At 54.3% G+C, this 26679-nt stretch overlaps 4 protein-coding genes across 4 annotated transcripts in view; 2 read left to right on the plus strand and 2 right to left on the minus strand.

Moving 5' to 3' along the window:
- Positions 1-26679, minus strand: part of LOC118097689 (zinc finger protein 883-like) — a 290445-nt gene that overhangs the window by 69462 nt on the left and 194304 nt on the right. The gene's annotated exons all lie outside the window — the stretch shown is intronic.
- LOC118096356 (erlin-1) lies at positions 74-9700 on the plus strand. The gene is made up of 11 exons (XM_035138118.2): positions 74-312; positions 395-476; positions 704-750; positions 1682-1743; positions 2936-3061; positions 4835-4908; positions 5190-5248; positions 6180-6271; positions 7548-7637; positions 8285-8364; positions 8547-9700. Exons 1-11 carry the CDS (start codon positions 89-91, stop codon positions 8775-8777), a joined length of 1167 nt encoding a protein of 388 aa, XP_034994009.2. The 5' UTR covers positions 74-88; the 3' UTR covers positions 8778-9700.
- Positions 10228-21675, minus strand: TUBGCP2 (tubulin gamma complex component 2). The gene is made up of 17 exons (XM_035137661.2): positions 21464-21675; positions 21141-21269; positions 20386-20577; positions 19831-19990; positions 18583-18790; positions 18063-18262; positions 16677-16866; positions 16356-16501; positions 15591-15771; positions 15015-15195; positions 13126-13298; positions 12721-12849; positions 12123-12243; positions 11545-11688; positions 11321-11449; positions 10734-10897; positions 10228-10553 (listed from the first exon to the last, which is right to left on the minus strand). Exons 1-17 carry the CDS (start codon positions 21632-21634, stop codon positions 10442-10444), a joined length of 2730 nt encoding a protein of 909 aa, XP_034993552.1. The 5' UTR covers positions 21635-21675; the 3' UTR covers positions 10228-10441.
- Positions 21711-26195, plus strand: ZNF511 (zinc finger protein 511). Its single transcript, XM_035138246.2, has 6 exons — positions 21711-21844; positions 21968-22038; positions 22135-22339; positions 22700-22824; positions 23332-23529; positions 25441-26195. Exons 1-6 carry the CDS (start codon positions 21743-21745, stop codon positions 25508-25510), a joined length of 771 nt encoding a protein of 256 aa, XP_034994137.1. The 5' UTR covers positions 21711-21742; the 3' UTR covers positions 25511-26195.

Raw genomic sequence — 26679 nt, forward strand, 5'->3', positions numbered from 1 at the left:
AGGAGCGAGAGGCGGCGGCGGGGGAGGCGCTTCTGCGCATGCGGCGCCCCGAGAGAGAAAGAGCGAAGGAAGGAAGGAAGGAAGCGCCATGTCCGGCGGCGGCGGCGGCGGGAGCAGCAGAGGCTTGGCCGGGGAGGGGGACGCCCGTCGCTGGCCCGGCCCGGCTCCTCCGGCGCCGCGCTCCCTTCCCGCCCGACCTCCCCGCTGGGCCGGCGCCGGGGCGAGTCTGGCCGGGGCGGCGGCGGCGCTGCTCCTCTTGCTCGGCGCCTCCGTCCACCAAGTGCAGGAGGGGCACCTGGCCGTCTATTACAGGTGAGGGGGGATGGGAAACCCCCCGGGACTCCCCCCGGCCCCCCTCCGGCCTGTCCGCTCAGCCCCCTCTCTTTCCCCCCAGGGGCGGGGCGCTGCTAGCCACCCTCAGCGGCCCTGGCTACCACCTCATGCTGCCCTTCGTCACCACGCCCAGAGCCGTCCAGGTCTGTATCTCCCCGGGGTGGGTGGGTGGGTGGGTGTATAAGCTTTGACTGGCAGCCGCTGCCCTGCCAGCTGCCAGGCAGGAAAAGGGGCCTCTGCTAACCCGCGGGGGGTTCCTGCCGGGGAGGAACAGGCGGGACTTTCCCGGAGCCCTGCTGCTGCTGCTGCTTCTGGGGTTCGCAGGGACCCTCCGCCCTCCCGGGGTTGCTCAGTCTCTCTTCTGTTTCAGACAACGCTACAAACAGACGAAGTGAAGAACGTGCCTTGCGGAACCAGGTGGGTCGCCCTTTTTATGGCTCTTGCTGCGTCCAAGGCTGGGCAGGGAGGAGCGCCTTAGGCTGGGTGTGATGGAGCCTGAGCTGCTTTTCTGGGCAGGAAGCACCCAGCACCTGTCATTCGCTCTGCTTCTTGGTTGCTCAGTGAGATGTGTTGGGCAGGATTCTGCCAGGAATCTCTTACGGAACCAAAGGGCTCAAAGGCAGTTTGCTTCATGGAAGCTGCAAGTAGCCAACAGGCTCATCTTGGGAAAGATGCTCTCCTGTGGGGCTGCTGGCCTTTCTCTTGCCTGGGTGGGGCTAGTCAGGTGTTTGGCGGGGACCCCAGTCTGGCTCTTGGCAGCTGCTGGACACAGCCAGGGTACCCAGTTATCTTTCAGTTGTAGCAGTGTGAAGGCAAAGAAGGGAGCTAGGGCTGCCTCTAGAGTCCCGTGTTGCTTCCTCTTCATTTTCTCTTGCATGTTGCTCAGTAGAGGTGTAGGCTAACTTTCAGTCTGTGCCGATAGCAGTGCAATAACCGTGGGACCTGCATCTGTTCCAGGTCACTCGGCCGGCGGCTTCATTGCCACCCGCTCCGTGACACAGGCTATGAGGAACCGCGAAGGCTGTTGTCTTCATTGGCTCTGGTGGGAGTTTGTGTTGTGGAGGGAATTGCTGCTGGTGCAGTAGCCCAGGTGGGCAAACGGTTTGTGCCACTCACTCCTGTGCCCGTTGTTGAGGGCCAAAGGTCATCTGGGGTCTCCTGGTTCTGACCCTGAGATGAGAGCAGAAAGCTGCCTAGACCAGCCCCCTGCCCACCCCCAGCTCTCTTGCAGTTAAACTCTGTGCACACTGTCTCTGCCTCTCTCCCTCTCAGTGTAGAGAAAGGCTCCAGAAAACTGAGTTTGCCCCAAGGGGTGGCGTAGCTTATCTTCCACCTTTTTTCCTTTCAGTGGAGGAGTCATGATCTACATTGATCGGATAGAGGTGGTGAACATGTTGGCTCCACATGCAGGTATGGCTCCTTTTCCTGTGCCTGAAAGCAAATCCTGGAGGAAGGAGAGAAGCAGAGCCCCTCGGAGACAGAGGAGGGTGGGCTCCCCAGCAGAGAGAGCTGAGGGAGGTGGAGGGTTGGTGGGCATGAAAAGGGGCTTCCAGAGGGAAATTGGAGGAGCTCATGTTGCTGAAAAGGAGGGTTTCCTGTTGACTGTTCCTGACTTTTGATGTTGGCTCAGTAAGGATTGCTAGGTTGATGGGAAACGGCCAGGGGCGGGGGTCCGGAAGCTGATGCTCTGCAGTGTAGTTATTGGTGACTGGCATGAGCAAGACTTACCACCCTCTGAAGGAACTGATTTTGGTCCAGCCAAAAAGGCTAAATTGCTTCTGAATCTGTCAGAGTCAAAGGCGTGTTTGTCTGGGGCATGCTGAGCAGACAGAGAGAGAGAGAGACTCTCCTTGGGCACCTACAGGGGAGGCAGTGGACAGAGCTGTTCTTGCAGGGGGTGAGGTGGGGTGGGGTGGTTGAGGCGGCAGGAGGAGGGGGAAGAGAAGGGAAGTGGGGCCCGGAAGGGCACCAGCTGGAAAAGGAGCACAGGACAGGGCTTCTGGGGGTGGGGATGGCAGAGGGTGAGCTCTGAAGAAGCTTTGCAGCTGGGCTTTAAGGAAAAAGCAGAGACTGACTCCCACTGTGGCCTGGCTCTCACCACAGTCCCTGTGAGCCTTTGCACGATGTTGGGAGCTGCTCCTCCCTGGACTTGTAAAGGTGGACTTCTTTATAGAAGCCTTCAGTTGCAGTTAACATAGGAGGAAAAATCTTATCAGTCTCCTGTAACACCACATTGTAATGTTTTCATTAGAGCTTCTCACTTTGGAACTGCTGAGTAAAAATTAGGACATCTGCTCATTAGGCCACTGCCATCTTTTTGTGGCTGCAGCCTTAAGCACACTTTCTTGCAAGTAAATCACACTGAAACCAGTTGGACTTCCTTCTGAGTAAATATAGCTAGGATCTGGCTTCAAATGTGTGAACAACCTTTTATACTTACTGGTACAAGTTGTATTCAATTGTTAGCTAGAAATTGTGATTAATTCAGCTCATTTGTGTTCAGGAAACGCTGAGCACCAGCATCTTGAATTTGCCACAGGTGAGAGAGCACCAATGGCTTCAGAGTGCCTTTCCGGTGACACTCTGCTGTTCCTTTTCTTAGTTTACGATGTTGTGAAGAACTACACTGCAGATTATGACAAGACCCTCATTTTCAACAAAGTCCATCATGAGCTCAACCAGTTCTGCAGTGCCCACACCCTCCAGGAGGTCTACATTGAGCTCTTTGGTAAGCAGGTGACGGGGGACTTGCTTTTGCTGGTACCGTTTCCCCAAAGCACATCCAGTGGATTGGAAATAGAGCAAGGATGTTTATACAGTTCCATCCCTCCTCTTCTGGGACTGCATGGAAGAGGAAGCCTGCAGAGGTTCTTGCTGGGTCAGGACTTTGTCCTCCAGCTCTCACCTGATAAAGATGATGATGATGATGATATTTTCTCATATATACACCACCCATCTGGTTGGGTTTCCCCAGCCACTCTGGGCAGCTTACAGCATATCTAAAAAATAATAAAAACAACAATCCTTAAAAATTTCCCTTAACAGGGCTGCCTTCAGGTGTCTTCTAAAAATCAGATAGTTCTTTATTTCATTGACACCTGAAGGGAGGGTGTTCCACAGGGAGGGAAGAAGGTCCTCTGCCTGGCTCCCTGTAACTTCGCTTCTTGCAGTGAGGGAACCAGCAGAAGATCCTTCGAGGAGGACCTCCGTGTCCGGGCTGAACGATGGGGTGGAGACGCTCCTTCAGGTATACTGGGCTGAGGCCGTTTAGGGTTTTAAAGGTCAGCACCAACACTTTGAATTGTGCTCGAAAACATACTGGGAGCCAATGTAGGTCTTTCAAAACCGGTGTTATGTGGTCTTGGCAGCCACTCCCAGTCACCAGTCTAGCTGCCGCAATCTGGATTAGTTGTAGTTTCCAAAGGTAGCCCCACATAGAGCACATTGCAGTAGTCCAAGCGGGAGATAACCAGAGCATGCACCACTCTGGTGAGACAGTCTGCGGGCAGGGAGGGTCTCAGCCTGTGTACCAGATGCAGCTGGTAGACATCTGCCCTGGACACAGAACTGACCTGCACCTCCATGGACAGCTGTGAGTCCAAAATGACTCCCAGGCTGTGCACCTGGTCCTTCAGGGGCACAGTTACCCCATTCAGGACCAGGAAATCCTCCACACCAGCCCGCCCCGTCCCCCCAAAACAGTACTTCTGTCTTGTCAGGATTCAACCTCAAACTGTTAACCGCCATCCATCCGCCAACTGCATTGAGACACTCATACAGGACCTTTACCACCCTCACTTTCTAATTTGAAGGAGAGGTAGAGCTGGGTCTTCCTGGTCATCCTGAGGTGCTGGATATCAGGAGGAATGCAGGAGCCCTTTGTGTTGTTGGACCTGCCCCAATTTCAGAATCTGCACCCCTGCTTCCTTAGATGTCCAGCAGGCGGGGTAAGAGGCTGCATGACCAGACTGGGATGGAGTGCTTGGGGAATTTAGGATTTCTGAAGGAGGAATAATATTTTTTAGGAGAGAGATGCAGCTGGCAGCTGGGCATTGTGTAGAGACACCCACAGAGCTCCCAGTCTGAGTTTCAAGTATTCTGCTTCACATTAAGCACCACAGAATTACTTTTGGTAGTGAGAACAATATTTATTATGGCATCCTGATATTTTGCCAGCTACTCTTGCTTTTGGGAATCTTTGACTGGGTTGCCTTAGGGCCTGTCCACAGCTGGGCAGTTGGCAGGGCAGTCTGGTGTCTTCGTTGACTCTTGCCTGTGGTTGGCATGTGGTTCAGTGGTGCAACATCTGCGGTGCATGCAGAATTTCTGTGGGTCAAGTCCTGGCAGCGTTTCCAGGTGAGACTGGGAGCATCTCTGACCTGAAGCCATTGTGGCTGGTCAGTGAGGCAGCACAGAGGCAGCTGGAGAAATGCTGGGACTCCTGACTTTCTTTGGCTGATGCTCCCTTTCATCTCCCCCCCCCCCCAAAAAAAAAACCTAGATCAAATCGATGAAAATCTGAAGCTGGCCCTGCAGCAGGATCTGAATGCCATGGCTCCAGGTCTCACCATCCAGGTAGTGCCCACCTCCCCTTTTTAGCTTTGGTTTTTCCCTTTTCTGGTTCTTGGTGGATTTAGGACTAGTCCACTTCTCTGCTTGGGGATGCAGTTTGAGGAGGGAGAGCTTCCCTCGGTCGAAAACGGATACTTGCCATATTGCTGGCGGGGGGGGGGGTCCAGTCTAGCAGGATGGGCCCAGATGCAGGGGGCCACTTCCTTTCTTTGCAGCAGAGGAGCTTGCACTTGGGGGGGCCTGCTGCAGTCTTATGAGGTCTGCTGGCTTTTGTGTGTGTGCAGGCAGTGCGTGTGACGAAGCCCAAGATCCCAGAAGCCATCCGAAGAGATTTTGAACTTGTGTGAGTATTTGCTGAGAGGATCAGAGAAGGGTCAGGCCAAAGTGCAGGGCCAGGGAGGGGCTCTAGGCCAGCATTTCAGAATTCCCATGGGGGGAGCAATCAAACTCCTCTTCTGGGAAGCCCTGGCAGGCAGACTGGACCTGAATGCCACCAGTTTCCACCCCCCTTGGGCTCCTCAGCCCCTGCTCTCCTGAGGCATCTCCTCTGTTTGGCAAACCACAGCGTGGTTTCGTAGACATGGACAGCCCCCTCCTGTGGATTTGTGCCCACCATTTTCTCAGAGGTCTCTCCATTCTGTGCAGCTGATGCAAAGGCCAGGGTGGGAGAAGCGCCTCTCAGGCGGCTTTGCTTGATGTTTCCTTCTCAGGGCTTTCAGGCTGGGCTGCCCTGCAGTTGCCAGGAGAATCAGAGCCGAGTGTCTCTGCTTGCCAGGCCCCCTGCAAAGAGGAAAGGAGCAACCAAGGCTGTTGCTGGATTGCTCTGGGCTATGCCTGAGATTGCTCAGGTCTGGCCCTTCTATGGCGGAGGGGTGGGCATGTGAAGAGAGAGATGGTTATTCGGGGGGTGGGGGTGGAGTTTTGATTCTGGCATATGGAGAAGTAGGTGGCTGGTGCCAATCTGAATTGCAAATGTTTATTTTGTGGGTTTCCCCCCCACACCCGCCATGTATCTGAATGAGAAAACATTCTGTCAAGTGAAGGGAAGGGCCAAGATCCAGTGCTGGAAAAGGAAACCTGTGTGTCTGGAGCAGGGTAAAAGCTGGAGGGGATTTAAAAGCCAAGCTCCTGCATTGCGCAACACCTTGGGATGCAGAGGAGGGGTCAGCCACCCCCTCCCAGGGCCCCTTCCTCCCCAGGGCAGGGGGGGGAGGGTGGCTGGGGCCCCACACCAAGGAGGAGCAGGGAGGGACCTTTTCTGTTTTGCCATTCAGGGAAGCAGAGAAGACGAAGCTCCTGATAGCGACCCAGAAGCAGAGAGTGGTGGAGAAGGAGGCCGAGACGGAGAGGAAGAGGGCCGTCATAGGTAACCAGACTCCCTTTGGGGCTCCCTTGGGAGAGTCTCCCCCCCCCAGTCCCTTATCCTCCCTTGGGACAGAAAATGGGAGGGGGGAGGCATGTGTGGCACAATGACCTTAGATTCTAGGCTTCTGGCTGGATCTAGACACACCCAAAAAGCATTTCAGGAAAATGCATTTCAAGCCTCTTAAAAAACAGAACTCCATAGCACCATATTTGCTCCATACAATTTATATACCATGTGATTGTTAAAAAACCCTAAAGTGGTTTATTAAAAGCATAAAATGAAAAAAATCAGAAAAAGCAGTTAAAAACAGCTATTTAAAACAGTTAGTTAAGAATTGAAACTAGCAGTAAGCTAAAAATGGATAAAACACCTTACATTTTTGGGCAGGCTTGTCTAAATAAAATATTCTTAAAGGTAAAGGGACCCCTGATCATTAGGTCCAGTTGTGACCGACTCTGGGGTTGCGGCACTCATCTCGCATTATTGGCCGAGGGAGCTGGCGTACAGCTTCCAGGTCATGTGGCCAGCATGACTAAGCCGCTTCTGGTAAACCAGAGCAGCATATGGAAACACCATTTACCTTCCCGCTTGGAGTGGTACCTATTTATCTACTTGCACTTTGACGTGCTTTCGAACTGCTAGGTGTGCAGGAGCTGGGACCAAGCAACGGGAGCTCACCCCATCGTGGGGATTCGAAGCGCTGACCTTCTGATCGGCAAGCCCTAGGCTCAGTGGTTTAACCCACAGCGCCACCTGTGTCTCTATTCTTAGCAGGCGCCAAAAAGGCCACAGTGATGAAGGCACCTGCCTGATGTCACTAGGCAGAGAGTTCTGAAGTGTGAAGGCTGCTGCAATAAAAGATCAGTTTCTGGCAAATGCAGAATGAGAATCCTGTGGCAGCTGTGTAGCTTATTGCTTGACATGGCAAACAGTTGCTAGTACCTGGTTGCAAAGACAGCCTGGAGCAAGAGACTCTGGAGAGGAGCCTGTGGCGACCACGGCTTCGCTTCTGGCAGAGGCCAGAATGCCTTCTTTCCCCAGGCCCAGCAGGGGCTTTCTGAGAAGAGGACTTGGCCTGTGAGGTCCCAGTGATGGTGTGTCACAGGCCAGTCCTGCGGGCCCTTTGGGGCTCTTGGGTGCCTGTTGCTAGAGCGCTGTTGCCACGGATTTCCTCTCAGGAGTCCTGGAGCACCGGCAGTGGGGCTTGGCTTTGCCCAGCTCTGGAGCATTGGTGCCCCTGGCTGCTGGTGTTTGACTGACTGCTCTCTCCTCACAGAAGCAGAGAAGGTGGCTCAGGTGGCAAAGATTCATTGCCAGCAGAGGGTCATGGAGACTTTGATGGAGAAGCAAATTTCTGAGCTTGAAGGTAGCTGTGCAGCCCTTACCTCTACCTCCTTCCTGCCTGCAAAGCAGAAGCTGTGAGCCAAATAACACCGTGTCTCTGGCTGTTACCCACAAGCATTTTGCCTGCAGCCAAGCAGAGCGCTGGGACTTTGCCTGTCTTCTGGGGACTGAGAAGCCAAGTCCAGGTGCAGCCTGGGTGTCTGGCCTTAATTGAGCATTGATGCCCTGTGGATGCCACTGGGGGTGGCCCAAGGCAGGGGCTCCTTTGCTCCAGATTCACTTGTGCTCATTGGCTCAGATTGCTTGAGCCAGAAAAAGAGATCTGCAGAGCCTGCACAAGCCGTGTGCCTCATGGAGAGTGAGAAGGGGGGCGGGTGGGTGTGTCTTATCTTCTCCCCAAAGCCTTTTGCCCAAAGTGTAAGCCAGGTCCCCAAAGGCAAGGTGGGCAGGGAGGAGGCAGGCAGAAAAGGGGCTGCTTTCTGCTCTGGTGAATCCTCTGGACCGTGGGGTTGGGGCTGTTTATTATTTTCATCATGGGTGGAACCAGTGAGAAACCAGCCTGTGCTTGAGTGGGATGTTGCTTTGCTGTGGGTTTCCAGGGCCGTATCCCCCTGGGGCACCCTGGTGATACTCCTTTCTCCTGAGCTGCCTTCCTTGGTCCCTTCCCAGACACGGCTTTCCTGGCGCGAGAGAAGGCAAAGGCCGACGCCAACTTCTACATGGCCCAGAGAGCAGCTGCCTCGAACAAGGTGAGTGTTGACTCTTGGCTGCCCCTGTGTGTGCTGGGGGTGGATCCTGAGCCATCCTCTGGGAGCAGGAAAAGGAGAACTCCTGCTTATTCGGAAGGATGGCTGTGGATGCTCATGACACAGAAATCCTTGCCTCATTCGTTCTCCCTCTCTCTCCCCCCCCCCCCACCTGCCCTGTGCAGCTGAAACTGACACCTGCCTTCCTGGAGCTGATGAGGCACCAGGCCGTGGCCTCCAACAGCAAGCTCTACTTTGGCAGCAGCCTCCCCCCGAACCTCTTTCTGGGCTCTTACGCCTTTGAGCCGGCAGAGGCGAGGACTGCAAGAGACAGCCGCCTCCTCTCCAAAGCAGGGAAGCTGCGCCTCCAGCACGGGGGAGGCGGGGCCAGCTCTGCCATGGCAGCCGCCACTTGATGCCTCTGCTGCCCCAGCCGTCGTGTCTGCTCCATGGTCTGAAACTGCAACTTACCGGCTGCCTCAGATCTGCCTTATTCAGGGCAGCACAAACCGTCCTTGGAAGTTGCGTGATCCTCCACAGCCGAAGGGTCAGCTTTCATGGCTGCTACATCTGCCCCATGGAGGAGGGGTGTGTGTGTGTGTGTGCGTGTGTGTGTGCGTGCTCTGGAGGACCTCAGCCGTTAAGTGTAGACCTCTTGTGAGGACAACTTTGACACAGCAGAAGTGGGGGGGGGGGAGATCTGATTTTACCACTGGTGCTTGCATGGTCATGGGTTTTGTTGGAAGCTGCTCTTTAGCCTCCTTGCAGGGTTTGCTTATGATGGAGGAGCATCTGTTGCAAAAAGTGCAGAAGCAGCAGACATACAACCCCAAGGGTGTGTCCTTTTGGAGAGTGTTCCTCACTCAAAACCTTCCTCTGGGTAGTACTTCCAAGCAGATGGGCTTAGGGTGCAAGCTCCCTTGGGTGTGGGTGTGTTGTGCTGCTTTATCATTGCTTCTTTCTCTGTGTCCCCTGGGTGTGGCATTGCCCCTCTGCGGAGGCCACCCCACAGCATGGCACTAGATGCTCCTTGCAGAGATGCCCAAAGGCTCAGAGTGTCTTCATTCTGGAGGCCAACAGCCAAAGGCCAGGTTGAATGAACTGCGATGCCAGGACGTGTGCAGAAGTGGGGACACATTTGCTGGGTTGTAACTGGATTAAACTGGTAGGCAGACTTTGCTTCAAAACTTAAAAATGCATTTGTGGAAGGTAAACCTGCTGACTGGAAGTGTTTCCTGGCTTTTTTTTTGTATGACTGCCATTTCAATTGAGCAAGAGAGATATATGCAAAATGTTGAACTTTGGATTAAGGGAAAATAAAGTTATTTTCATAATCTTTTCCTATGACATCTGTATCTGCTGCATCTCCTCAATCTAGTTGTTGCCTTCTAGCCTTTAACAAGCTGCTCTTCATCACACACATTGCATTTCACCAGAGCAATTAGTTTCTCCCCCCCCCCTGCAGAAATCTAATGGTGGGGTTTGTGTGTGTGAAGAGTCTGAAGTGCCAAGTTTCTCAGCTCCAAAAAGGAAGGTTGCAGCAACATTGCCAATGCCACATGAACAAGCAAGAAGCTTCCCCCTTTGCGGGTGTGTGTGTGAGGGAGGGAGGTGTTACAAGGGAGCCTTCAATATATGGTGTGGTGTGGTGTCCTCTTTAGCAAGCCCACAACTAATACAGTCTAATGGAAAGGACCCTCTTTCCCAACAGAGCATGTAGAACGCAGTGCAGGTGAACATCCACTCACCCACTGCCCCAAGATTATGGGGTGGGGCCTTGCTGTGCCCCTTTTGGCTCCATCACCATCTCATAGGCCTCAACACCTCCCTCCCGCCACCTGTGTCACATGACAGGACTTCAGGAACTGCTTACAGGTACTTTTTATGTCAAGTAAAATACACCAAATTGTTCATCTGCGTTGAAAAAGTGGATGCATCCAGAAATGCCACAATTCTTTATGGACAAGCAACGGCAGCTGCAGTGGGAGTGTCTTGCTGCAGCTCTAGGCTACCTATGCAATAGTAGTGCTAAATTTACCCGGGGAGTTCTGGGTGCAGCCCCTGGGGAGAGGGAAGGGGGTCACTTGGTGGCCACCAGCGGCCTGGGGGGCCCCGCCTGCAGCACGGCCTTCTGGCTCCGCTCAGCAGACATGTGCTCCAGCCGCTCCGTGTAGAAGCCGTTGAAGTCCAACCTGGGGAGGGAAGGGTGGCAGCAGCACAGGAGCATGACCAGGAAGTCCCTCTGCCAGAGCAGAAGAGCAGGGTCTGCAGAGTCCAACCTCCTGCTTTCAGCCATGGCCAAGCAGACGCCTCGGGGAAGGGCCCCCTCCCTGCACAGCCGCCCTGATGCTGGGAGGACAGAGCCTGCTTACCTGTAGATGATGTTGATCATGCTGTGTTCGCAGTCATTGGTGCTGTAGATGCTCAGCTTGTCCAGCAGGTCCAGGAGGTGGGCTGAGAAATTGCTGTCAAACTTGTTGATTGTGGCCTCGAAGCCAGAGGTGACGTGCAAGGTATCGGCCTGCTCTGCTATCAGCTGCAGAGAAAGGGGGGGAGTTAAGGCTCACAAGGGAGAAGGGAGGCCAGGCAAGGAAGTCGCCCTGGCCCTGCTGCCATGGTTCATCCTGGGGCAGGATTTCCTGGGAAGGACCCAACGGGTGCTCAGCACCATGAGAGAAGGGCTCCGTCCACACTTGAGGCAAGAGAGGGATTTGGCTATTAGACTACGGGACATCGGCAACGGCAGCAGGAATGCAGTAGGCCAGACCATGGCTCAGTCATGCTAAGCAGTTGTCTGGTCTAACCCCTCAGGCAGGAGTCCTTCCAAACCTACAGAAGCAGATCACTGAAGCTGGGGCATCTGCAGGAGGGCACGGGCTCTAACATGCAGCTCCAGACCTTCCCAGCATCCCTGAGCGAAGTGCTGGGATCTGCAAATGAAGAGGCACCGCCCCCCTACCTTGTTTGCCATCTGCTTCCGGGCGGATTCCTCTGTGCGCTCCTGATCGGTTGGGGGCCCCCTCATGGTCCCGTGCTCCACCGTCAGGCGTCCCAGCTCATTGTCCAGCTTTATGCTGTGGGATAATCTCTGGTGGGTGGGACACAGGCAGGCATAAGTACGCTGGGGTGCCCAGGGGGTGCCCCTCGCTCCCTGTGCACAGAGGGACACAATAGGAAACCCACCTGCATGCAGTTGGTGAACATGACGCAGACAGACATCATCTTGGAGAAGATCTTCAGCAGCTCTGGGTTGGTGAGCATGCAGTCCTTCAAGCAGTTGTCCAGGAAGCTGGTGTGGTGGCTCAAGACATCATCAATATTGGAAGCCTGCCCAGAGGAGAAAGCAACCCATCAGAAACGAGGGAATCGGAAACAGCCATGGCCAGAAATAGTTCTCTGTTCTTTTGCAGAGCTGGCGATGACAAAGCCTTATTTTCAGGGGCTGAGGCAGGTGGCAAAGGGAGCTCCATCTCACTGTCACATTGGAGGAAAGGGAGCACTAGAAGCCGAAATGTAGCCAAGGGGGCTTCTGAGCCAGGGGCCTCCTGTGAGCAGCTACTTCAGGCTCTCCGGTACAGCAGAAAGCTCCTTACCAGCCGGATCCTTGCTTTCCCAAAAGAGAGCCTGACACCCTTCCAACTCGCAAATGAAGCCCCTGCTTTAGCGGAAAAAGAAGAAAGCCCCTTGGGAACAGAGGCCCCACCCAGCCCCACCATTGGGAGGCGAAAGGAGGACTTGGGGGCCACTGGCCCTAGACTGACCGACTTCAGGTTCTTCTCCAGGACGTGCCAAGTCGGCTCCATCACTTCGAACATCATGTAGTACTGGATATTCTGCACAAAGTTGAGCATCCGTTGGCGAAGAGTGAAGGCGCCAGCAAACCTGGGAACGGGAGAGAGAGAGGAGCCTGGAGGGGTAGATGGGAGGAGAGCCCCTGTGGGGCTGCAGGATGCTGCCCAGACGCCCAGGAAGGAGCTGAAACTAGCTGCCAGGATGGCAGTGCCAGGCAGGAGGAGCCCTGCAATGGGGGGGGGGGAGGCAGCAAGGAGAAGAGGCACCCAGTTCTGACTACCAAGTTCTTTGCCCCTTGAGCAGTTTCTGAAGCCTCAGTGCCCCCTTCCAGAATCTGAAGGGAGCTCCCAGGGCCAGGGGACTTGCAGGGAGAGACCCTCTTGCTGCCAGGGGGCCCAATGCCCTCCCGTTGGCCTCGTCCATCCAAGAGTTCTGCAGAAAGCAGGAAGGCCCAGGAAGCGGCCACAACTCAGTGGGCTGAGCACCCACGGCGCATGCGGAGGGGCCAGCCTCTGCCTCCAGAGACTCTGCTGGGGACTGGGCCTGCCTGGCTCTGGGAGAGCTCACCATTTGGAGGAGTGCAGGGAGCACTGCTTGGCCGTCTTGCTGCTGATCCAGACGTTGCACAGCTGGCGCTCCACATGTTTGCAGTAGAACATGTGCCGGAAGAGCATCTGGTAGCGCGTCAAGGCCTTCCTAGGAGACGGGAAGAGGCATGGAGGAGCCGCTGCTTGGCCAGGGCCCGGAGAGGCCAAGGCAGGTTACCTCAGGGCCAGCGGCCGGCCAGTCATCTTTCCTCCAGAGGCACTGAGGAGGCCTTCCCGGCATCCCCTTCCCCTCCAAAGTTATGATGCATGGACTGAGGCAAATGCATGGAGGAAGGAGGATCAGGATCAGGCCAATGGCTGGCTGTGCTCTGCCCCCTCCGGATGGAAAGGATGAGCCACCATCAGCCGAGCTGCTCTGCCTTACCTGTTGATGATCAGCGAGAGCGGCCACTTCACAATGTAATCGAAGGAAAAGGCTTCCAGGCCGCTGAGCGAGAGCTCCGTGGGGTCTGCGTGGATGATGGCCTTCTCCTGCTTGGTTTCAATGGCCAGGACTCTCAGGAGCTGCGTGATGAGATCGTGGGGCATCAAGTCAACCTGGAAAGAGGGGAAAGGGCTGTGAGAGGAAGGAGGCCAATCAGACATTCAAGCTGCCGAGCAGAGCATGTGAGCAGACTGTCACAAACGACAGCAAATATTCCAATTTTCATTCACTGACAGCCTGTGAGGTCAAAGTCACACCCTGAACCAGCAGAAATGCTTAGTAGTCTTAAAAAACCTGTAGTAATAATAATAATAATAATAATAATAATAATAATAATAATAAGTTATTTATACCCCACCCATCTGGCTGGGTTTCCCCAGCCACTCTGGGCGGCTTCCAACAAAGTATTAAAATACATTGGTCTGTCAAACATTAAAAGCTTCCCTAAACAGGACTGCCTTCAGATGTTCTTTAAAAGTGGGGTGGTAGTTGTTCTCTTTGACATCTGGTGGGAGGACGTTCCACAGGGCGGGTGCCACTACTGAGAAGGCCCTCTGCCTGGTTCCCTGTAACTTGGCTTCTCGCAGTGAGGGAACCGCCAGAAGGTCCTCGGCACTGGACCTCAGTGTCCGGGCAGAACGATGGGGGTGGAGACACTCCTTCAGGTATACTGGACCGAGGCCATTTAGGGCTTTAAAGGTCAGCAGCAACACTGAATTGTGCTTGGATATGTACTGGGAGCCAATGTAGGTCTTTCAGGACCGGTGTTATGTAGTCTCATTGGCTGCTCCCAGTCACCAGTCTAGCTGCCGCATTCTGGATTAGTTGTAGTTTCCGGGTTACCTTCAAAGGTAACCCCACATAGAGCGTGTGGCGGATTAGTGCCTGCTGAGGATTCCGGTGCGTTGGGGGTTAAACTATCCCTCCAATGATAGGCACTTCTCCAGGAGGCGGAACTAGACTGTGTTTGAAAACAAAAGAGGGATAACGGTTAGTAGGAGTCAGTTGGGGGGAGAGGAGTTGGTTGGGGAAGGTGGAGAGTGAGATAGTGGGGAGTGGGAGGTTAGGCTTTGGAGGAATGAAATGCTCTAATAAGACTCTGTCCTATACCGAAAGGAATGCACTATAAGTTACCAGTAAAATCCATGTTCTCAAGTCAATAAATAAAGTTAAATGTGCTTAAACATTAACTGACTCCAGCAGTGTGTCAGTTCCTCTAGTTGTGTGACTAAGAAGAGAACCAAGCTTCCCTGGGGCCAGGAAAGGAAGCTAGTTCAAAGTACTTCTGACACTAAGAGCTGGTCAGTGAAGCCAAGAAAACCAACCAGGTTGGCCTGGAGAGGCCAACCAGAGCAGTAGGGATCCATGAGAGGGAAAACCCCACTGGTAATAAGGTGGTGAGAGGCTTTGGATAAAGTGCCCTGAGGTAACCTAGAGCCAAGCCCTATCTTTTGTAAAACTGGAGGTTTAATCCTGTTTTTGCTGAAAGCACAGTGGGAACCACTGTCTGGGTGTTAGAGACTCGTTGTCCTTCACAGAGCGCATTGCAGTAGTCCAAGCGGGAGATAACCAGAGCATGCAGCACTCTGGCGAGACAGTCCGCGGGCAGATAGGGTCTCAGTCTGCATACCAGATGGAGCTGGTAAACAGCTGCCCTGGACACAGAATTGACCTGCGCCTCCATGGACAGCTGTGAGTCCAAAATGACTCCCAGGTTGCGCACCTGGTCCTTCAGGGGCACAGTTACCCCATTCAGGACCAGGGAGTCCTCTCCACCTGCCAGCCTCCTGGGGCTCTGAGGCCTTGGCTTTGTGCCAGGCATCCTTTACCTTCAAGTCATCCTTGAAGGGGTCTGTGTTTGCTGTGCTCATCCGCAGGGCCAGCTCCAGCAGAGCCTCCAGCCGGGTGGGGATGATGTCGTCCACTGGCTTCTTCAGCTCCTCTTCGGTGAGGTCCATGAAATGGACGTAGAAGTCCCCCTGGTCCATGAGGAAGTAGTGCTTGATGGACCTGCTCACAGAAAGGAGCCACCAGTCAACTCCCTGCAGCAGGAACAGAGAAGGCAGGAGCGACCCCTCACCCCCCCGCCTGCCTCCCCCCGCCTGGTAGAAACAGGAAGAAGCAGATCTGGCTTTTGGAGTAAGAAGTGCTGCAAATATCTTTATGCCATCTGCAATAAAGCAGTCCCTTGCAATTCAGGAAATGGGGGGACACTCTCCTTGGAGTGGGGGTCCCATGGCCCCTGCCCCTCCGCCCAGCTCCTCCTGCAACCTCAGGGCAAGTCCATGAAAGTGCCTGCCTCCCGCCCCCTGCTGTCCCAGTTGGCCTGGAGCCCCTAAAACTGTCCCAGTTGGCCTGGAGAAGAAAAGCAGCCTGCAAGAGGCACCACCTGGAAGGAAGCAAACCTTAAGTGGGCCACAAGTTCTTTTTCTTCCATGAGGAAATCGAGCAGCACTTTGCTGGCGTAGTTGTAGGCTTTTTCAATCTGCTCCACATATTCCCGCTCCTTCAGTGTGTAGATGACCTCTTTGGCCAGGGGGCAAGTGACGTCATGGCCACACTCCCGAACGACATTCAAATACTTCCCTGCAGGATGGATGGGACAAAGGGACATGAGGATGGGCTCAGCTCTTCACTAAACGCTGTTCAGACCTTGTACACAAACAAATGAGCACATCTCCTCCCCCTTCCCTGCTGTCACTCTCATCCTCCTAATGCGTGAAACTTAAGTGCAGAACCTGACATTAGTCTCCGCTGAAACTTCTTTTGTTAGTTTGGCCTGACTTCTCCAATCCATTAAGGTATTTTTGTATACCGATTCTGTCTTCTGCAGCATTAGCTACCCCTCCCAGTTTGGTATCCTCTGCAAATTTGATGAGGATCCCCTCAATTCCTTCATCTGTCACCCACCTCCTTGAAGGAAGGGCAATGGAAAGAAGCCAGATAAATACCATGATCGGCTTTTGGAGCTTGAGAAAAAGCTCACAGGATCTCCTCCATACGACTCGCCCAGAGGCAGAAGGGAAGAGAGCTGCACAGGGAACCAGACCTCCCAAGCACTCTGCAACCGCTCCCCAGCCCCCACCTCTCCCTCTGCCTGGGGGCGTCCCCATCCACTGCATGACCCTCCCTCCAACCCTCCCACTTTCCTGTCAACCAGGGCTCCTCACCTGTGCTGAGAATTTTGTCTGCAATCTTCTGGAGGAAGGAGGGGATCTGCTGCTGGACAACTGTGTACCTCTGGTCCCAGTATTTGTCATTATAGTCCTCTTGGATCTTCTCCTTCTGGAGCTCATGCTCTTCCACCATGAATTCACTGTGGAATTAAAAAGCGGTTACGCCCATGGTGGGGAGGCACAGAGCAGGAGGCTCCCCAGCTCCCTTCATCCAGGCAGTCCCAGGACACACCACCCTGCTTGGACTCCCAAACAGACCACAGAGGTTTCTCCAGCTCACATGCCAAGAGAAGGATCACAGGTTCCTCCGCCCACCTGTAGGGATCATTGATGATGCCTCGGTAGATCCATTTCTCCAGGATTTCAAAGTAGGGGACGCTGGCGGCCTTGGTCAGGTAGAGGCAGAGCTCCTGGGCTTGGCTGTCTCCTGTGTAGTTGAATGTCTTATCATGCAGCAGGCTGAGTGTTGACCCTCCAACACACTCCCCTTTGTCCACAGAAGTGGCTGCAACAAGAAGCAAAGGGCAGGAAGAGTTAAGTCCTGCTGAAGCCAGGGCTGGCCAGGCGCCCATCTCTGGCAGACACACCTGGATGTTGCAGGAGCTCCCCCCAACTGAAAAGGGGTCAGGAGGAGATGGCTGCTCTGGACTGTGGCCTGGGACACTGGCTGACAAGGTGAGCGCCCAGAGCGGAGGCAGGGTTTCTGCGGGGCTCGATAGGCCCTTGGGGCTGCTGAAGCAAAACCTGCCTCTCAGGTGTCACTTGTGGCCCCAAATGTGCCCAAGAGCCTCCGAAAACAGGCCACTGGCAACCATTTCAGGAGCAGAACCTCTGCCAGTCCCTGGTGTTCTCAGGTGCACTTCTCGCGATTGAGATGCTCCAGCCAATCAGCTGTGGTGAATCTGAATCATGTAGAACTGTTTATTCAAAGACTGTCCCCCCACCCCACCCAATTCAGCTGAAAGAAGCTTCTGCAAAATCAACAAATAATGTTCAGCTCACAGACTGCAGACACAGAAACAGAGAGAGAGAACGCCAGCATTATTCCCGCATTCAACAGGAGGGGCCAGGGGATTGGTATTAATAAATGTATTATAAATTGGTATTGTTAAAATGAGGCTATTATTGGATTGTAATGGGAAACTAATAAAAATTATGATAAAAAAGGAGGGGCCAGAGGATGCCCCCTTTTGCTCTGGGGCTCCAGGGTAGGGGGGACTTGGAGGCTTCCACAGCATTTTGGGGGGGGGATGTGTACAAAGGAAGCTCCCCTGCACCTCCTCTTTCTAGGGCTGAGGGATGGGCTCCTTGTGGGAAGGCCCAGAGGGAGCCCCTTTGACTTTGCTGCACCCAGGAAAAGGAATGATCCAATCACTGGCCTCACCTGAGACTGACTGTGGCATGAGGGAACCCCTTTCAGCGCTGGGCTGCTGGACTCCCTTGGAAGGACCCTCCCTGCACCAACATCCCAGCAGTGGGCAGAGCCAGAGCCCCACCTGGACACACGGACCCAGCTCCTTCCGCTGCCCCCCTTGATGAAGGAGAGCCATCTTGGCCTCTCCTGGCAGTGGGGCTCCAAGGTCAAAGCCTCCCTCCCTCCCCCGCCCCCTTCAGGGGAGCAGGAGGCAAGCAGGCAGAGAAGGCGGCTGCTCAGAAGGACACCCTGCTCACCGCCCTCCAGAGATCCTGTCCCACACTCACCCAGGGAAGCCAGAATCTCCATGGTCCTCATGGTGGGCTGGATGTAGAACCAGAGCTTCTGCAGGGAGAGCAGGCCTTGGCGCTGCAGGTGCTCCAGCTGCGTCACCAAGGTCATGTACTCCTTAACCAGGGCCCTCATGGCGGCCGCCAGCGCGTGGTTCACCTGCCCGTACTCAAAGGAAGACTTCTCTTCCACGAACCTGTCAGGGTGCAGGACGAAGAGCTGCTGCTGGAAGCCAGCCCCAGCACTTCGGGGCCCCTCCAGAAAGGTAGCCCACCAATGTCCCCCCCCCACCTGCCCGAGACGCAAGGAAGCCTTGTTCTTGTGCAGCTCAGCAAGAAGCTCTCTAGGCAGGTGGGCAGCCCCCATTGCTCCCTGAGCTCCGGGGCCTATGGGGCTCTGAGCTGCTGCAGCCCCCAGGTGGGAGGAGCACAAGAGGCCCCACCCCCCAGCTGGCTGTCGCTGCGTCTTCTTTGCCTCCCCCAGCTCCGTTCCTGATGAGGAACCCCAGGCTGCTACCTGGTGACGATGGAGTAGCTCGCTGCCACAGGGAGGATCCTGGTGACCAGCTCCTTGACCGACATATCCAGGTTGGGGTCCACCAAGAAAGTGCGGCTCTCTCTGCCCACCAGTGGCTGTGCACTGATGTACCGGCCATCCACCCCAATCAGGACGTAGAGCAAGTCCTCCACCACAGCAGATTCCTGGGCTGCCAGCGGCAAAGTCCCTGGCAGAGGAAAGTGGCGCGGCATGTCAATCGAAGAAATGCATTTGGGGGACCCACCTGAGGGCCAAAAGGGCAGCTGGCCATTCTTAAAAAGAGAGGGTCTCCCACCACTGGGAGGGGAGGGGGCATTTTACAGGTGGCTGCCTTGAAATGCTCTTGGACTTTATCCCTATTGATATTTTGTGTACCTGGACACGGTTTCATGGGCTTATTTTTTATGTCAAGCTGTCTGACACTGTTTTTATGGTGCCTACTGGGCTCATGGATAAAACTCTACTCATATTCACGTGTTTTTAATCTATGGTAAGCTGGCAGTATAGTTAAAGCTATGGTTTTCCCAGTAGTGATGTATGGAAGTGAGAGCTGGACCATAAAGAAGGCTGATCGCCGAAGAATTGATGCTTTTGAATTCTGGTGCTGGAGGAGACTCTTGAGAGTCCCATGGACTGCAAGATGATTAAACCTATCTATTCTTAAGGAAATCAGCCCTGAGCGCTCACTGGAAGGACAGATCCTGAAGCTGAGGCTCCAATACTTTGGCCACCTCATGAGAAGACTCCCTGGAAAAGACCCTGATGTTGGGAAAGATTGAGGGCACTAGGAGAAGGGGACGACAGAGGACGAGATGGTTGGACAGTGTTCTCGAAGCTACGAACATGAGTTTGACCAAACTGCGGGAGGCAGTGGAAGACAGGAGTGCCTGGTGTGCTATGGTCCATGGGGTCACGAAGAGTTGGACACGATTAAACGACTAAACAACAACAACAACAACAAGCTGGCAGCTATGGGAAAGAAGAGGGCTCTTGGGTTTGGATTCTGCCTATGGATTTCCCATTGGGGGCATCTGGTGGGCCCCTGTGAGGACAGGTTGCTGGAATGGATAGGCCCCTATCTGGACCTTCCGTGCTGCACTGCCCAGACCCACGGCAGCAGAGCATCACCAGCTGCCCGGCTGCCCATTAACAGTCCCAGAGAAACACCCAGCAGGCAGAAACAGCCCCAGGCTGTGAGACCCTCCGCTCCTCTCGTGCAAGACTCACCTATAGGCACCGTGGTGTCCAGGCTCAGGCTGGAGCTAGTGAGGAAGTCCCCGATGAGGGCTGGCCTCTCATATACCCAGGCAGGAAAAGACGGAATGGGCTGCCCAGAGTTCTTCCTGTTCTGCTTGTCCCTGAGCGACTTCCGCACCAGCTCAAGAGACTGCCAAGGAAGAGAGCGAGTGACAGGTCAGCCCAGACACTGAACTATCAAGCAGCCATGGCGGCAGGGTGTGTGGCAGCTGGGCTCCCATTCCTTGCCAGTCTCTGCCCCCTTTGCTCAGGGCGCAAGAGAGGCTGGCACAGTGTTTGCACCCAGGACCCACCCCTAGTCCTCTTGACAAACCGGAGAGCAGCCCACCCACCCGGAACTTCCTCTGAAGGAGGCACTACAGGGAGCCCAGCTAGGGGCCTCCTGCAGCTGCCCACTGAGGTCATTGGCTTCTCCATCCCAGGCTTCCTGGGTGTGAGAGAGAGATCTCAAAGGCTTTGGCTGCAGCAGAACCTTCCCTTCCCTTCCCAAGTAACGAATCAGGGGACCCGAGAGAAGAGAGGGACCTGTGGGGCGCTGGAGCTGGTTGTGACGGTGCCCAGCTGCTTCCGTAGCTCCTCCAGCTCCTGGACGGTCATTTTGGCTGCTGTTGAGGGGATGGAGAAAGTGACGCTGCTGCTGGCTCCGCCACTGTTGGCTGCTGCATTGGCTGCCAGCTCTGCCCTTTCCTTGGCATTTTGCTGCAAGTACTGGAGGGTCTGCAAAAGCCCCACAAAAAGCAGAACTCAGCCGAGGTGGGCAACCTGCAGCCCTCAGGGGGCCGAATTCAAATTCAGGCCTCAGGCCAGAGCAACCTGTCTCTCTCTTGTCAGTCTGCCGGGTGGGAAGGGAGAGAGGGGAGTGGGGGGGCTCTGGACCCTCCAACCACGGGCTCCATGTCCCACCCTCTGTTTCGCTTGATGGGGAACTGGTGAGCCAGCGCCAGTTATCAAGGACAGTGCTGGGCTGGGTTGAGGAATGGCTGGCTGGGGGTAAGGCAGCTTGGCTTGTTCATGCTGCCTCTGCAGGGCTGCCTCTTGGGGGGGGGGCACCGAGGTCTGTCCTGTCTCTCTGTCCCGGCTCTGGGCCCCACCTCCCTTCCCCGGATCTGGAAGTGCTTTCTTGGTCTTCGTCTCCCCTGACCAGGAGCTTTGTCCCCTTCTCAGCTGGAGGGGAGGGGGCTCCTGTCCCATCCTCGGCATCTGGTGTCTGTGTGTCTGTCTGTCCGTCCCCTTTGGCCGGCAGGGGCATGCTCGCCTCGCCTCGCCTCGCCTCTCCTCACCTCCTTGTCCTCGGTGAGCTTGGAGAGCAGCTGCACCAGCGAGTCCAGGTGCCGCGTGTTCTTCGACTTCAGCTCGTCGTACTTGGTCAGAAAGTCTTCCGGCGTCCGAGAAAACTCCGCGATCTTCACCTGCGGGGAGAGAGGGGGCAGCGGGGGAGGTCAGCGCCCGGCGGGGGGAGGGACAAAAGGAGGAGGGTGACGCGGGGTCCCTGGGGAGGGTCCCGGGGCCATCTAGGAGGGAGGGAGGGAGGGAGGGAGAGGGGGTCCCGGGGTGTCCTTGCCTCCCTCCCTCCCTCCCTCCCTCCTTCCCCGGGCCTCCTCGCCTTGGCTCCGAGGGCGGCGGCGGAGGTGGCGAGGAAGGGCCCGCTCTGGCTCCTTTGCAGCAGCTCCACGTAGCCCTCGGCGCCGCCTTCCCCGCAGGAGCCCCTCGCGCGGAGGAGCCGGAGCAGCTCGTTCACATCGTGGTGGAGCCGGAACTCGCTCATGGCCGCCATGGACCGGGAGGCGGCGTCTCCCAGGCACCGGAAGCGCCGGCGGCGGGAGAGGAAGCGGAAGCGGGAGAGAGACCGGCTCTTCCGGCAGCAGGCGAGGAAAGCGGGAGGATGCGGGACGAGGAAGGCGAGCGAGACGGAGGAGGAGGCGGAGGCCCCTTCCGCTTCCGCCCGGCCAGGCTCCGCTTTCCCGCCCAGCACCCCTTTTTCGAGGCAGGCAGGCGGGGAGGGGAGAGGGAGGCCGGGGGGGGGGAGCCCTGGGCTACCGAAGGAGCCCTCCCGGAAGTGGCGTCATTGGCGGCGCCTCCGCTCATCTTGGTCTTTCTTCCCTCTTAGGACGGCGACGTCCAGCGCCATCTCCGCCTCCAGCATGCGCAGCCCAGCGACCCACCCGGAGGGGCCTCCCGGTGAGCGTCGCCCGCGGGCGCCCTGGTGGGAACCCCGCCGCCCCTTCCCCCTCCCTGGGCGCCCCTTGCGACCCCCGGCTGTGTCTTCTTCCGCAGGCCCCCCGCCGCCTTCTCGTGCCCGGCCGTGGGCTGCGCGCAGGTCTTCGACTCCCTGGCCAGCTGCGAGCATCACTACGGCCTCCTGCACCGCAGCGCCTGCGCCGCCTGCCAGCGCGCCTTCCCCTCGGCGCACCTGCTGCACCTGCACCTGCTCGAGTGGCACGACGCCCTCTTCGGGGTCATGGCGGAGAAGCGCAGCCTGGTGAGCGAGGGGGGAGGGCAGAGGGGGGAGAGAGCCAGAGGCAAGGCAAGGCAGCCCTGACGGCCCACATCCTCCTGACTGCTCTATGAAGCCGGGGCACAAGGGCATGGCTCCCCCATCCACGCTATGTCACCTCCATATATAGTCCGTATAATAGATCATTGGACCAGTAGCCAGCTTCCTCTTCATGACAATAATTTTATTATTTGTATCTTGTCCATCTGACTGTATTGCCCCAGCCATACAGCTTCCAATAAAATATAAAAATGCAATATGACATCAGAGATCTTTTTTTAAAAAAAAACCCCACCCCTGCTTGAGTGGCTGGGACCCCAAATGCTGACCAGCCCCCTTTTCTAGTACCAGTGCCTGGTCGAGAGCTGTCCCGAGAAGTTCAAGAACAGCAAAGAGCGCAAGGAGCACTTGGTCCGAGCTCACTGCTACCCGTCAGACTTCCGCTTTGATAAACCCGTGAAGGCAAAGAGGTAAGTACTCAGGTGTGGGTAACTGGGGAGGGGCAGACATGCTCACTGTTCAGCAGACCGGCTTCGGACATGGAGCAGAGGGGAGCAGACAAATATTCTTTGTAATACTGTTTGGCTTTCTTTGGAATCCTGCCCTTTTCACCAAGGAGCCAAGGGCATGGCTTCCCCATCCACGCTATGTCACCACAACAACCCTTTAAGGTAGGTAAGGTTGAGAGGAAGTGCCTGGCCCCAAAGTCATTTGGTGAGCCTCATGGTGGGGAGGGATTTAAATCCTCTTCTAAAAAGTCTTCACCTGCAACTGTGACTGCTGCACCACCCAGGCTCCTGCCTGCATGTTGCAAGAAGAAAAGCAAGGCTGGGGTGAGAAGAAGCTGACAAGGGCCAGGCCTCACTGACAGCCTCCATGTGGTGAGAGAAACTGGGGGGGGGGCGGCGGCAGCAAGGTCCTCATGCCTTTTCATAAAGTTGACAAGGGTTTTGCTCTGGGCTGTGTTTTTGCACCAGCACGAAGGAAGCGAGATCTCCCTCCAGAGAGAGCGCCTTCCTGATGGATGTGCGGGGGGGAGAAGACTGCAGGGAGCCGGCAGCGGACGATGCCATGGAAGTCGGCCCCAGCGAGAGCACAGAGGAGAAGCCACCCCAGCCTGGGGCAGAGGACACGCCAGCCTTTCCACCGCCTGAGAGGCGGCTCTACAGGTCCAGGTAGGTGCCTCTCCTGGAGCGGCTGTCCTCGTCTTACATCTGCTTGTTCTTTGTGTGTGGAAAATGATGTCGATGCTTGAATCATAGAATCATAGAATCATAGAATCATAGAATCATAGAGTTGGAAGAGACCACAAGGGCCATCCAGTCCAACCCCCTGCCAAGCAGGAAACACCATCAAAGCATTCCTGACAGATGGCTGTCAAGCCTCTGCTTAAAGACCTCCAAAGAAGGAGACTCCACCACACTCCTTGGCAGCAAATTCCACTGCCGAACAGCTCTCACTGTCAGGAAGTTCTTCCTAATGTTTAGGTGGAATTTTCTTTCTTGTAGTTTGAATCCGTTGCTCCGTGTCCGCTTCTCTGGAGCAGCAGAAAACAACCTTTCTCCCTCCTTTATATGACATCCTTTTATATATTTGAACATGGTTATCATATCACCCCTTAACCTTCTCTTCTCCAGGCTAAACATACCCAGCTCCCTAAGCCGTTCCTCATAAGGCATCGTTTCCAGGCCTTTGACCATTTTGGTTGCCCTCTTCTGGACACGTTCCAGCTTATCAGTATCCTTCTTGAACTGTGGTGCCCAGAACTGGACACAATACTCCAGGTGAGGTCTGACCAGAGCAGAATACAGTGGTACTATTACTTCCCTTGATCTAGATGCTATACTCCTATTGATGCAGCCCAGAATTGCATTGGCTTTTTTAGCTGCTGCATCACACTGCTGACTCATGTCAAGTTTGTGGTCAACCAAAACTCCTAGATCCTTTTCACATGTACTGCTCTCAAGCCAGGTGTCTCCCATCCTGTATTTGTGCCTTTCATTTTTTTTGCCCAAGTGTAGTACTTTACATTTCTCCTTGTTAAAATTCATCTTGTTTGCTTTGGCCCAGTTGTCTAATCTGTTAAGGTCATTCTGAAGTGTGATCCTGTCCTCTGGGGTGTTAGCCACCCCTCCCAATTTGGTGTCATCTGCAAACTTGCTCAGGATTCCCTCAAGCCCATCATCCAAGTCATTGATAAAGATGTTGAACAAGACTGGGCCCAAGACAGAACCCTGTGGCACCCCACTAGTCACTACTCTCCAGGATGAGGAGGAGCCATTGATGAGCACCCTTTGGGTTCGGTCAGTAATCCAGCTACAAATCCACTGAATGGTAGCATTGTCTAGCCCACATTTTACCAGCTTCTTTACAAGAATATCATGGGGCACCTTGTCAAAGGCCTTGCTGAAATCAAGATAGGCTACATCCACAGCGTTACCTTCATCTACCAGGCTTGTAATTCTGTCAAAAAATGAGATCAGATTAGTCTGACATGACTTATTTTTCAGGAACCCATGCTTGCTTCTTCGGTCAGCCACAAGCTAAAAAGGGTCACAAAACTTCCAAGAGAAATTAGATATCTCATCTTAAAATCCTTTTAGAATGGCTGGAAGCTGCATGAATGGCATCAATATTGTTGTTATTTCAGTTTAATTTATATTAAAATTATATCCCCCTTCCTTCCGGAGCACATGGTAGCATGCTCTTGAAATGTGTACGTCTGTGGCCTCTGGAATAAGTCAGGAAGAACTGTTCTGCTTTTGGAATATTGTTTGCGTGTATATACGTTTGCATAGCTTTGTTACTGAACTGGTGACTGAGTGAATTTTTTTATTAATCAAATGACAATGCTGCATGCACTTGTGGTAACATGAGCTCAATGTGGAGGTACCAGAAATGAGTTAAAATAAGGAACTACACCCATTGTTGAGCCTGAAGGGCTGATCAACAGGAAAGCGGAACAAATTTCAATAGATTTCTGGGCCTTCTGAGAAGCCCCAGGCAAGCCTCTGATCCACCAGGAGCCCTTTTTACTGCTGGCCACAAGGACACTGAAAGCTCTCTTGCTGTTCCTTCTCTTCCAGTGTCCCACCCACTGTTTGCTTTGGACAAGGGGCAAAGCGCAGCTTCCAAGGCAGAAAAAAGAAGGCCTGAGGGATCCAAGAGGAACTTGTGGAAGCGGCAGAGCGAAAAAAGACTCTTGCAAAGCCCAGGTGGCCTTTCTTCGGGCGGAGGAGTTGGTTTTGACCCTCCAGCAGAGGCAAAGTGGGCTCTGGTGCAGGGAGGTGCACCTGCTCTACCTGGCAGAGACAGCAAACTGGGTCCTTCACCAACTGGGAGCTGCTCCTGCAGGCCAGGAGTCCCCAGGACCAGAGTTGCGTGCAGAGGGTGAAAATCGTTTCCGAATTTTTGAAAATAAAATACTTGGTGTTTACAGAGTCCTGGATGTTGGAAAGAGCAGCTGGTTGATTAAGCCACAAGAGGCAAATGGAGGTCATCTCTCTCTGAACAAAATGCACAAAATACACAATCTGCATTTAAAAGCAATCTGTTCCTATGTTGCAAGAGATGTCCTATCATCTCTCCATTGATCAAAGGGGGGCGAAGTATTATCTTTCCTGTCAATACCAGTCTTTTGGCAGAAGTAAGGGCACAAAGAGTCCATCTAGATCAACCAGCTGCCAAGCCCCATATAATTGGCATGGCATTTAGGATAATGTTAACATCTGACAATTTTATTTCCCCCCCAAATATAGTATTTATACATCCTAAGACTTTAATCCAAAAAATCATAATTGTCAGACATTGCTTAAACTTATGTTTCAAAGAAGCGTTTTCCTAAATACATCTGCAACATGTTGTAGATAGTCCCTTTCTGTACAAAAGTACCAGTACACTTCTAAATACTACCTTTTGTTGCAAAAGATGAAGTTTATAATCTAACAACACATTTGCTATGGAAGCTAAGACATTATTACGTTTCTTAGTGGCTTTATACAAAGAAAATCTCAAAGAACTGGATAAAACCAGTTAAAAATTGGGGTTGAGGGAGACCCCTAACATAAAATAATCAATCTGTATCTATGAAACATTTAAATCATCAGTAGATGCTGGTGGCTCTATATAAAAATGTATTGAGGTGGCCTGTCTTGAAAGGACTGTTTCCAAGAGACACCTAAAAAGCGGCAGGGAGTTCCACCGGTCATCTTCCTTCCTGTGGGGCCAACCGCGCCTTGCAAGTTTCTCAAGCAGGGAAGCGCCCTAGCGCAGCCAGCTGCAAACTGCAGGGAGACCCCCTCAGCCGGGTGAGGGGGGGCTTATCT

This window comes from Zootoca vivipara, chromosome 1 (assembly GCF_963506605.1).
Source record: "Zootoca vivipara chromosome 1, rZooViv1.1, whole genome shotgun sequence".
NCBI classification, from domain to species: Eukaryota; Metazoa; Chordata; class Lepidosauria; order Squamata; family Lacertidae; genus Zootoca; species Zootoca vivipara.